The 11,089-nt window shown below is 43.8% G+C and overlaps 1 protein-coding gene across 2 annotated transcripts; it reads right to left on the bottom strand.

The window, feature by feature from the left end:
• Nucleotides 1-6,405: 6,405 nt before the first annotated feature.
• On the bottom strand, nucleotides 6,406-9,642 carry ZCCHC12 (zinc finger CCHC-type containing 12). 2 transcript variants are annotated; one of them, XM_019717019.2, is made up of 4 exons: nucleotides 9,420-9,642; nucleotides 9,012-9,063; nucleotides 8,677-8,823; nucleotides 6,406-8,254 (listed from the first exon to the last, which is right to left on the bottom strand). In XM_019717019.2, the coding sequence occupies exon 4, from the start codon at nucleotides 8,141-8,143 to the stop codon at nucleotides 6,923-6,925; it is 1,221 nt and encodes a 406-aa protein (XP_019572578.2). In that variant the 5' UTR covers nucleotides 8,144-8,254; nucleotides 8,677-8,823; nucleotides 9,012-9,063; nucleotides 9,420-9,642; the 3' UTR covers nucleotides 6,406-6,922. The 2 variants fall into 2 exon arrangements, with proteins under 2 accessions (XP_019572578.2, XP_074179828.1); XM_074323727.1 differs by having other exon boundaries at nucleotides 9,247-9,600.
• Between the last annotated feature and the right edge of the window lie 1,447 nt (nucleotides 9,643-11,089).

The raw sequence follows: 11,089 nt of genomic DNA, 5'->3' as shown, positions 1-11,089 counted from the left end.
ACATGGACATTTCATAATGATAAAAGGGACTATACAACAAGAAGACATAACAGTCATCAATATTTATGCCCCCAGTCAGGGTGCACCGAAATATACCAAGCAACTACTAACAGAACTAAAGGGAGAAATTGAGCAAAACACACTTATACTAGGGGATTGAAATACATCATTGACAGCTTTGGATAGATCATCCAAACAGAAAACAAATAGCGAAATAGCAGCCCTAAATGACACATGAATGAAATGGACATATTTGACATTTATAGAGCTCTTCATCCTAAAACATCAGACTGTACATTATTTTCTAGTGTACATGGAACATTCTCAAGGATAGACCATATATTGGGACATAAAATCAGTCTCAACAAATTTAAGAAGATTGAAATCATACCAAGCATATTCTCTGATCACAAGGCTTTGAAATTGGATATCAACTGTAAAAAGATAACGGGAAAAAACACAAATATATGGAGATTAAACAACATACTTTTAAAGAAGCACTAGGTCAAAGAAGAAGTTAGAGGAGAGATCAAAAGATACATAGAAACAAATGACAATGAAAATACATCCTGCCAAAATTTTTGGGATGCAGTGAAAGCAGTTTTAAGAGGGAAATTTATCTCATTACAGGCCTATCTCAAGAAACAAGAAAACTCCCAAATAAATAACCTCATGTTACACCTTAAAGAACTAGAAAAAAGAACAACAAGTAAAACCCAAGGTCAGCAGAAGAAAGGAAATAACAAAAATTAGAGCAGAACTAAATGAAATAGAGAACAAAAAGACAATAGAAAATTTAATGTGACAAAGAGCTGGTTCTTTGAAAAGATTAACAGAATTGACAAACCCTTGGCTAGACTTACTAAGATAAAAAGAGAGAAGACACTGATTAACAAAATCAGAAACGTAAAAGGGGAAGTTATCACGGACACCACAGAAATACAAAGGATCATCCAAGAATACTATGAAGGACTATATGCCACCAAATTCAACAACCTAGAAGAAATGGACAAGTTCTTAGAAACATATAGCCTTCCAAGGCTGAACCATGAAGAACTGGAAAATCTAAACAGACCGATCACCAGTAACGAAATTGAATCAGTCATCCAAAACCTTCCCAAAAGCAAAAGTCCGGGACCAGATGGCTTCACTAGTGAATTCTACCAAACCTTCAAAGAGGATCTAATACCAATCCTGCACAAACTCTTCCAAAAATTGAAGAAGAGACAGTACTCCCTAACTCATTTTATGAGGCCAACATTACCCTGATACCAAAACCTGGTAAGGACAGCACAAAAAAGAAAACTACAGACCAATATCTCTGATGAATACAGATGCAAAAATCCTAAATAAAATTCTAGCAAATCGAATACAACAATGCATTAAAAAGATTATTCATCACGACCAAGTGGGGTTCATCCTCGGGCACAAGGATGGTTCAACATCCGCAAATCCATCAATGTGATACATCACATAAACAAAATAAAGGACAAAATTCATATGATTATATCAATTGATGCAGAGAAAGCATTTGACAAGATACAACATCCATTTATGATTAAAACACTTAATAAAATGGGTATAGAAGGAAAATACCTTAACATAATAAAGGCCATATATGACAAGCCCTCTGCTAATCTCATAATTAATGGAGAAAAACTGAAGCCCTTTGCTCTACATTCAGGAACACGACAGGGCTGTCCCCTATCACCTCTGCTTTTCAATATAGTGTTGGAAGTCCTTGCCAGAGCAATCAGGCAAGAGAAAGAAATAAAAGGCACCCAAATTGGGAATGAAGAAGTTAAATTATCACTCTCTGCAGATGACATGATGCTATATATAGAAAACCCTAAAGACTCCACCAAAAAGCTATTAGAAACAATCAACGAATACAGTAAAGTTGCTGGCTACAAAATCAACGTACAAAAGTCCATTGCATTCCTATATTCTAACAATGAAATCTCAGAAAAAGAAATAATAATAAAAAAAAAAATTCCTTTTGCAATTGCAGCAAAAAGAATAAAATACCTAGGAATAAACTTAACCAAGGATGTGAAAGACCTATATGCTGAAAACTATAAGACATTTTTGAAAGAAATTGAAGAAGACACAAAGAAATGGAAAGACATTCCGTGCTCATGGATTGGAAGAATCAACATAGTTAAAATGGCCATATTACCCAAAGCAATATACAGATTCAATGCAATCCCCATCAAAATCCCAATGGCATATTTTAAAGAAATAGAACAAAAATCATCAGATTTGTTTGGAACCACAAAAGACCCCGAATAGCCAAAGCAATCTTAAGAAAAAGAACAATAATGGAGGTATCACACTTCCTGACTTTGGCTTGTACTACAGGGCTACAATAATCAAAACAGCATGGTATTGGCAGAAAAACAGACACATAGACCAATGGAATAGAATTGAGAACCCAGAAATAAAACCACATAAATATGGACAGATAATTTTTGACAAAGAAGCTAAAACATACAATGGAGCAAAGACAGCCTCTTCAATAAATGGTGCTGGGAGAATTGGATAGCCACGTGCAAAAGAATGAAACTGGACTGCTATTTGTCACCATGTACCAAAATTAATTCAAAATGGATCAAAGACTTAAGCATAAGACCTGACACAATAAACTGCATAGAAGAAAACATAGGTACTAAACTTATGGACCTTGGGTTCAAAGAGCATTTTATGAATTTGACTCCAAAGGCAATGGAAGTAAAAGCTAAAATAAACGAATGGGACTATATCAAACTTAAAAGCTTCTGCACAGCAAAAGAAACCATTGACAAAATAAAGAGGCAACCAAATGAATGGGAGAAGATTTTTGCAAACAGTGCCTCCGATAAGGGGCTAATATCTAAAATATACAAGGAACTCATGAAACTCAACAACAAAAAAACAAACTACCCAATTGAAAAATGGGCAGAGGACTTGAAGAGACATTTCTCCAAAGAGGACATACAAATGGCAAATAGACATACGAAAAAATGCTCAACATCACTAATCATCAGAGAAATGCAAATCAAAACCACAATGAGATATCACCTCACCCCAGTCAGAATGGCTATCATCAACAAGACAAATAGTAACAAGTGTTGGAGAGGTTGTGGAGAAAAAGGAACCCTCATACACTGTTGGTGGGAATGCAGACTGGTGCAGCCGTTATGGAAGGCAGTGTGGAGGTTCCTCAAAAAATTTCGAATAGAATTATCATATGACCCAGCAATCCCTCTCCTGGGTATCTACCCATAAAATCTGAAAACATTTATCCATAAAGACACGTGTGCTCCAATGTTCATTGCAGGTTTATTTACGGTGGCCAAGACAAGGAAACTACCAAAATGTCCTTCGATAGATGAATGGATGAAGAAGTTGTGGTACATATACACAATGGAATACTATTGGCGGTAAGAAAAGATGATATAGGAACATTTGTGACAACATGGATGGATCTTGAGAGTGTAATGCTGAGCAAAATAAGTCAGACAGAAAAATCAGAGAACCATGTGATTTTACTGATATGTGGTATATAAACCAAAAGCAACAAAAGAACAAGACAAACAAATGAGAAACAGAAACTCAGAGACACAGACAATGGTTTGGTGGTTGCCAGAGGGTAAGGGGGGTGGGGGTGCAGGGTGGGAGATGAGGGTAAGGGGGATCGAATATATGGTGATGGAAGGAGAACTGACTCTGGGTGATGAACACACAATGGGATTTATAGATGATGTAATACAGAATTGTACACCTGAAATCTATGTAATTTTACTAACAATTGACACCTCAATAAATTTAATTAAAAAGAAAAAAAAAGAAGTTGTGGTATATATTCACAATGGAATACTCTTCGGTGGTAAGAAAAGATGATATAGGAACATGTGTGACAACATGGATGGATCTTGAGAGTGTAATGCTGAGCGAAATGTGTGAGAAAGAAAAAGCAGAGAACCATATGATTTCACTGATATGTGGTATATGAACCAAAAACCACAAAAGAACAAGACAAACAAATGAGAAACAAAAACTTGTAGACACAGACAATAGTTTAGTGGTTACCAGAGAGTAAGGAGGGTGGGTGGGTGGGAGATGAGGGTAAAGGGGATCAAATATATGGTGATGGAAGGAGAACTGACTCTGGGTGGTGAACACACAATGGGATTTATAGATGATGTAATACAGAATTGTACACCTGAAATCTGTGTAATTTTACTAATAATTGTCACCCCAATAAATTAAAAAGAAAAAAGAAAAGAAATGTTAGCTTGGTGAAATAAAAATTCAGACAATCTCAAATTTATACAACAGAGAGAAGGATGGGGGAGTGAGGAAACGGGATGAATCGCAGAACAGGTTTTCAAAGCAGGGGTCTATAAAAGGAAGTTAGTGGTAAAGATGGAAGTTCTTTATTCTTCATTTCATCTTTCTATACTACCTGGTGTCAAAAACAAATTATGGCAGCATAAACCATGTCATTAGGCAAATATTCAACAAGTGCTTATAGAGTAAAATTGAGAAAAGATGAGCAGGAAGTTAAATGATTTTCTAATCTGGACTAGATAAAGGAGGTAGCTACCTCCTAGGGTAGATTTATGGAGGGTCAGAGAGGAATTAAGCGTTAAAACCTATGTTAGCTGGGAAGTGTGAGGGGTGGCCCTGTGCCCTTGGGGGCCTGAGTAGAGCTGCCACTTCCTTGGTGGGTAAGGGAGGGATCCCATTTGGTTCTGGAGAGAACAAGATGGCTGTCAGTGTCTCAGAGGTGCCCTGAAGAGTTGCGAAGTGTGGCCTTTGCTACTGGCCAGTTCTCAGCTAAAGGGTCTGAGGCAAAGGGCCCCTCCCAGTCTCCTGTCTGTGAGGGTTAAGGAGGCTGAGGCTTAAGAAGGCTTGAGGCTTTAAGGCATACATGGAATGTGGGGTGGAGAGGATTCCTGGCAGAGCATGGGAAGTGGAGCCTCCATCCCCATCCACCAAGAGAGAAGAATGGCTGGGGGCAGGGAGCAGGGAGTTGTAAGGTCAAATTGTGGAGTCATGGATGGAACAAGAGCAAGAAGCCAGGGAGGAGCTGAGGGGCTGTTTCTGGAAAGAGAAGCACTTCAAAGCAGGTTCTGGGCATAGCAGCCCAGGGAATGCTCCACTGGCTTCTTATAGCCCCTGGCTTCTCCCCCTCCCTTGGGGCCCTTTGTTCCTATGAATGACACATCAACTGCTAACATAATTAGAACCCCAATACCTCTCCTTGGGCCCCCCAACCTGTGCAATTCCTAATACAACACAGCCCAGAGTTCTGTATGAAACCCTGGAATTTGCAGTGCCTACCAGTCTTCCTGTCCCTGTCAATATTGATGTGTGTCTCAAGGTCACCACTCCCTCTTACCTACACAGCTTTGTGCTTTTCCCCTGAAACACCATCTCCCACTGCTGCACATTCTGTCCCCTCAGTTCTGTGGAACACCAATTTCCTGTCTGACAAACTCCTTCAGGTCCTCAGATCTGCATATTCAATTCACTCCCTAACCCCTGCCTTAAATGCAATCATCTCCACACCACCAGCCTTGTCCTGCTTACAAAGATAGGGATTTATGCACCTACACGAGACTTAGGGACCCACAGGGCCTGAGGTCACACATATCCTTTTTTAATTGCCCTCCAATATGAGATCAGGAGAGGGGACAGCGCAGGTTCCCAGAAAGAGCCCTCTTTTCCTCTCTCCCCCAGAATGCCCTCCACTCTAGAATGGTGTAGAGGGCTTCTTGGCTTTCTGATCCCCATGTTCCTTTACATGGCCTGCTGCTATTCCTAATTCTCAGGTTGAGGTGGGGTTGGCTTGGAGTCCTAGGCTACCTGTGGCCTCTAGAATGTAGCTTCAGGGCTCATGGGTGTGGGGGGGGGTGGCTCTGGTGCTATCAGCTGAGCCTCTCCTTTCCTTAACTAGGTAGGAGAGGACAGTTTCAGCCCACAGGAGAGATTACTGGTTGTGACCACAGTGTCATCTAGAAGCAGCAGCAGCAATCTAAGAAATCCACCTAGAGGAGGAAGAGCTGCCCCTCCCCAAATGGACCAGGAAAGGAGCCCCTGGGATCCCCATTTTGGGCTATAACCTCAGCACCAAACTCCCTAGTCATCAGACTCCTCTGAATACATTAGAGAAGAAAACATTAGGGAATTTTCAACTAGCGGGTGCCATAGTTTGGCTCTATGACAAAGGGACAAGTTGTTTACTACTGTCCACTTACCCTTGGGAAATCTTTCAGCCCATTTCTTCTTCCCTTTTCCTCATCTGCAAAATGAGGTTGCTAAAAACCCCACCTCAGGGTACAACTCCACCCCTTTATAGATTTTTGCTGTATTTCTCTTATTCACTTTTCTTAAAATAATACCACAGAGACATTAAAATAGATGCTGATATATATTTATTGACATAGAAAGAAGCCCGCAACATATATTGTTTAGTGAAAAAATACAGACTATAGAACAGCACTTATATTTGATCACTTTTATCTATACATATCTCTATCTGGGTTCACAGGTATAGGGAAATATCTAGAAGGACATTCATCAAAGGGTTAACGATGGTTATATAAGGATAGAGGGTTTGGGGTAATTTGTACTTTAATTTTTGTATTTTATTGTTTAAAGATTTAACAGTGAATTATACCACTTTCACAAAGAGAATAAAGCCATCAAGGAAATGTGCACACACAGAAAATAGATCCTTAGGCAGCAGGGGTGGGTGTGGGTGTGGGGGAGCAAGGACAGAGGTCAGGCCGTCTTCCTCCATTGTGCTGGTATCCAAGACCCTATTTCCTCCACCCCAAAAGAAAGCCGCTTTGTGGATTAAGTCATGCAGTTAGAAGAATGCCTCCTACCTCCCCAGTTTTCCCATCTCTGGACTCTGAATATAGCTTAGGGTTCACTTAAGGCTGGGGACTAGCACTTCACTGTCATTAGGTTCATCAAGGGCCTCTCTTGAACCCTCCTCCTCAGTATGTGTCAGCTCCTGCAGGGTGACAATCAGATTCTCGAACATCTGGGCCTTGTTGCTCTCATTGTCACAGGTTTCCTTCGAGTGGCCCACCTCTCCACAATGTGAACAGCGGATTGTGTATTTTCTCTTCCTGGCTCTACGCATATCCCCAGGACTGTCATTCTTATACCCAGAACCCGCACTTGTGGAAGGAGATTGAGCCTGGGAAGTGTTGGGGGAATCAATGACTAGCACTTGATCCCGAGGCCTGGCCCTGCCTCTGGGGGGCGGAGAACCTGAGAATGAAAGTGGAGGGTCCTGAGCCTCCACCAGGATCACATCCTCATCTGAGTCATCCAGACTATCTTCTATCTCTATCACGTTGCAGTCGGCACTGCTGATCACTATCGGTAGGGAGCCCTGAAATGCCACTGGGCTGGTTGCCCTCTCCACCATTGTGTCAGATCTTTTGGACCGCTTCCATTTAATAAAAGTGTCATCCCAATCCTCTTCTTCCCTTATCATTCTGATTAACTCCAGGAAATTGGGAAGACGCTCCTGCTCATTTGCATACATCCTGAGAAGATGCTTCAGCCTGTAGCGCAGGTCCCCATTCAGCTCAGCTCCTAAAAGGAGCTGGTGCAGGCGAGTCTGGTTTGCATCTTTCTCAGCTATGATCCCTGCCTGAATAGCGTTCTGGAGCTGCACCTCTAAACGGATCACATAAAGGGAGGCTTTCTCCCCTTGTGCCTGCAAAGTGTTAAAAAATTTACCATGAGCGGTCACGCTACTTTCAGACTCCCCGAATACCAATTTCATTGCGTGCAAGAAATCTGCCACACTTAGATTGGGGTTGGCCGCCTGGAGCAAACGCATGACCTCACGGGCAGGGCCCCTAAGGGTTTTCAGCAAGCGTTTGAGCTTTTCCTCCTCAGACATATTCCAATCAGGCAGGACCCCATTGATTTGGATCAGCCAGTTTTCAAAGGTTTCTTCCCCCTGGGCTGGCACCTCCCTCCCCGAGAACAATTTCATGTTTCTCTCTGCCATGTTGGCCATTAAAGGACCAAGACTCCTCCCCAGGGACCTCAGCATAGCATAAGCCCACGGAGGCAAGGGTGCGTTCTGCCGCCGGCTATTACCCACACGTGCAATGATGCTAGCCATGACCAACGATGATCATATATCTGAATATGTTATAACAGATGTTCGGGCTTTTTGGAAAAGCCTACTCTGCAGGCGTGGGAGGGATCCGCCTTCCCCCTATCTCAGTAGGGACTGTGAAAAGGAAAAAATAGCAGAAATGGGATTAGTAAGTGTCTGGGGGGAGTAAATAAGGCTGCAGTTGTTTTCTCTCCCTTTCTGAATATCCTGCAGTATATTTTATATCTGCCCACTGCCCTAATAATATCCTCCAGGAGATTGGCAATTACAACCTCATGGAGCCAGCCGGTGTGTCCGTGTTAGCAGGGAGCTTTTGACAGCCCCAACCATCCCTCCCGCCAGTCCTTCAAGAGGGACTGCAACTGTTGCTTCCAATTCTAAGTATAATCGTGGATGGAGCTGATGTTGGGCTCTCAAAATAGAGCAAAGTGGTCACAGATTTGTGGGAATAAATAAGATCTCATTAAACTTACAGTCTCAGGTCGCAACCACACCCCCTTCTAAAAGTTCCCCCCACGTATCTCTCAGATTCTTACAAGAGCTCAGGAACAAGCGCGTCCCTTTATTTCATTTCCAGTCTCTGCAACTGGTAGCCTCCGTGAGAAAGATCGTCTCCGGGGTACAGTCGATCTTTGTCGCGGATCCGGGACCTCAGGGCGTCAAGACTGCGCCGCCGCAGAGGGCTGTGCAGGGAAAGGAAGGGTCAGAAGCAGCCTTATCCCTCATCTGCTCCCTCCCTCCCCACGACCCTCTCCCCCACCCCTCGCTGCCTCTTATGTAGCCAAGAGGAAAATCCCCTCTCCCACCTTCTGAATACAAGGTAAAGCGACCTCTGCCCCATTACATTTCCCCCGGAAAATCGTCAGCCTACCAGCTCTGCAATCAGCTGCACAGAATTCAACTTCGGATTCGGCTTTGATGGCCTGCCACCGAGAAAGGGAATAGGAGTTGAACATGCACACCCACATATTCCTCTCCAGGAAGAGATGAAATGCAAAGGGGGTTCAAGGCAGCCAGCCACCGATGGAGGTTCAAGACAGCCTCCCCCCTCCCTCTTGCCTCCCCACCCCCGAAAACGCCCCCCTTTCAATCCAGGCAAATCCTACCCATTGGGCAGCATCCAGTGGCACCCCCACCTCCTCCCTCAGCGCAGCCGGGCCTTGGGAGTGCTCCTTGCCCAGCCTCGCAGTTACAGATTTTCCAAGCAGGAAGCTGCTGAGTCCTAATTGGGCTTCCCCCTCCTCTCTCCGCGCCAGGCAATCACGCCCCCTTTCTTTACCTGTGAGCGGCCGGTGGCCAGCCGACGTTCAAGTGTGACGGCTGTGGATGCCGCCTTCAGTCTCCGCGGCCCTACAGTGGGAAAGGACGGGAGGCTCCCCGGCCGCTAAGCGACCCGGGGCTGCCCCACGGAGCTGCTCCGTCCGCTAGCCCAGCGAGGGGGAACTGAATAGAGGCAGCACGGTTCCTAAGGCAGCCGCGGCTGCTTTTATCCTCTGCCCACTGAGACAAAAGAGCGTGACGCGTGGCCTGGCGCGGCCAATCAGCGAGGCGGGGGAGCGAGTTATCCGCGGAGCCTTCAGCCCCTTGCAAATTATACCCGAGGCGGAGGCGGGGTTGGGGGAGGCGCAGGTTCGCTGGGCGTTAATGGCTGCAAGAGTTTGCGGCTCTTCCCTTCTCCCTGTCTGTCTCCCTTGGCTCCACTCTGCGCCTTGAGGCCAGGTGTATTAAACACGAGGTGGAATCGAAGGTAAATAAACAATAAAAGTACTTCACCTTTGTATAGGAGAAAGGGAGAAAAAAATGAACATTAGCGCTTTCTTTGTGCAAATAGACTTGCACAGACATCTCCTCTTTTACTGTGAAGGAGATGGCAGTATGTCCATTTAACAGTGAGGGGAGGTAGGCACCCAGGCTATTAACCAATTATTAACTAAACTATGGGTGCAAGGCTGGCTGCATCAGAATCATTTGAGGGAGCCTGTTAGAAATTAAGATTCCTGGGCCTGGCCTCTGAAGGATTCTGATTCAGGAATAGGGCTGGGGGTGTGATTTAGGATTTTGGAATTTCAACTGGCACTGTAGTTGACTGAGGTATATAGAAGATCGTGAATCAGTAAATGGACCTACCTCCAATGTGTCTGTTCATAGCATATCTGTGGTGAAAAGCATCTCCAGAGCAGATGTTCCTACCTCGGTTCATGATCTTCCTGAAATTGTATGGAAAGAGTTTGGACTCTGTAGGATGCAGAATAATGGCCATCCAAATACATCAAGTCCTAATCTCTGGAACCTGTAAATGTTACCTTATAAAGTAGAACAGTCTTTGCAGATGTCATTAAACTAAGGCTCTTGACCAGGGAGATTATCTTGGATTGATTATCTGAATGGGCCCTACATCCTATCACAAGTGTCTTTATAAGAGAGAGGAAGAGGGAGAGCTGATGCACCCAGAAAAAGAGCAGGTGGTGTAAAGATAGAGGCAGTGATTGGAGAGATGCAGCCACAATCAAAGGAATGCTGGCAGCCACAAGAAACTGGACAAGGCAAGGAACAGAGTACAGCCCTGACCACACCTTGAATTCAGCCCAGAGAAACTGATCCTCTGGCCTGAACTTCTGGCCTCCAGAACTATGAGAGAATAAATTTATCTTGTTTTCAGCCACCAAGTTTGTGGTAATTTGTTAACTGCAGCCACAAGAAACTAATACTGACTCTGTATTTTTCTGAATCCATAGCTTTGTAGATTTTTAAATAGGTTAGTGGCCCAGTACTAGTTAAAAACCACTCCCCTGCAGTCTTTCTTCATTAATATCTTACTCTTTCAATTTGTACTTAAGGAAGGAGTGTGAGAAATGAAACACAGTTTGACTATAGTGCTGAACCACAGCTTTCTGCAATGAGACATAGCTCTTTCCTTTCCTTGCTCAAGGATAGGTTGCTAGGTGGTTG

Source organism: Rhinolophus sinicus, chromosome X, assembly GCF_036562045.2.
Source record: "Rhinolophus sinicus isolate RSC01 chromosome X, ASM3656204v1, whole genome shotgun sequence".
NCBI lineage: Eukaryota > Metazoa > Chordata > Mammalia > Chiroptera > Rhinolophidae > Rhinolophus > Rhinolophus sinicus.
This window is presented reverse-complemented; position numbering and strand designations above follow the sequence as displayed.

What these genes read in the sequence shown, in the direction of transcription:
- ZCCHC12 (XM_019717019.2), bottom strand. Translation starts at nt 8,143, where the DNA reads ATGGCTAGCATCATTGCACGTGTGGGTAATAGCCGGCGGCAGAACGCA.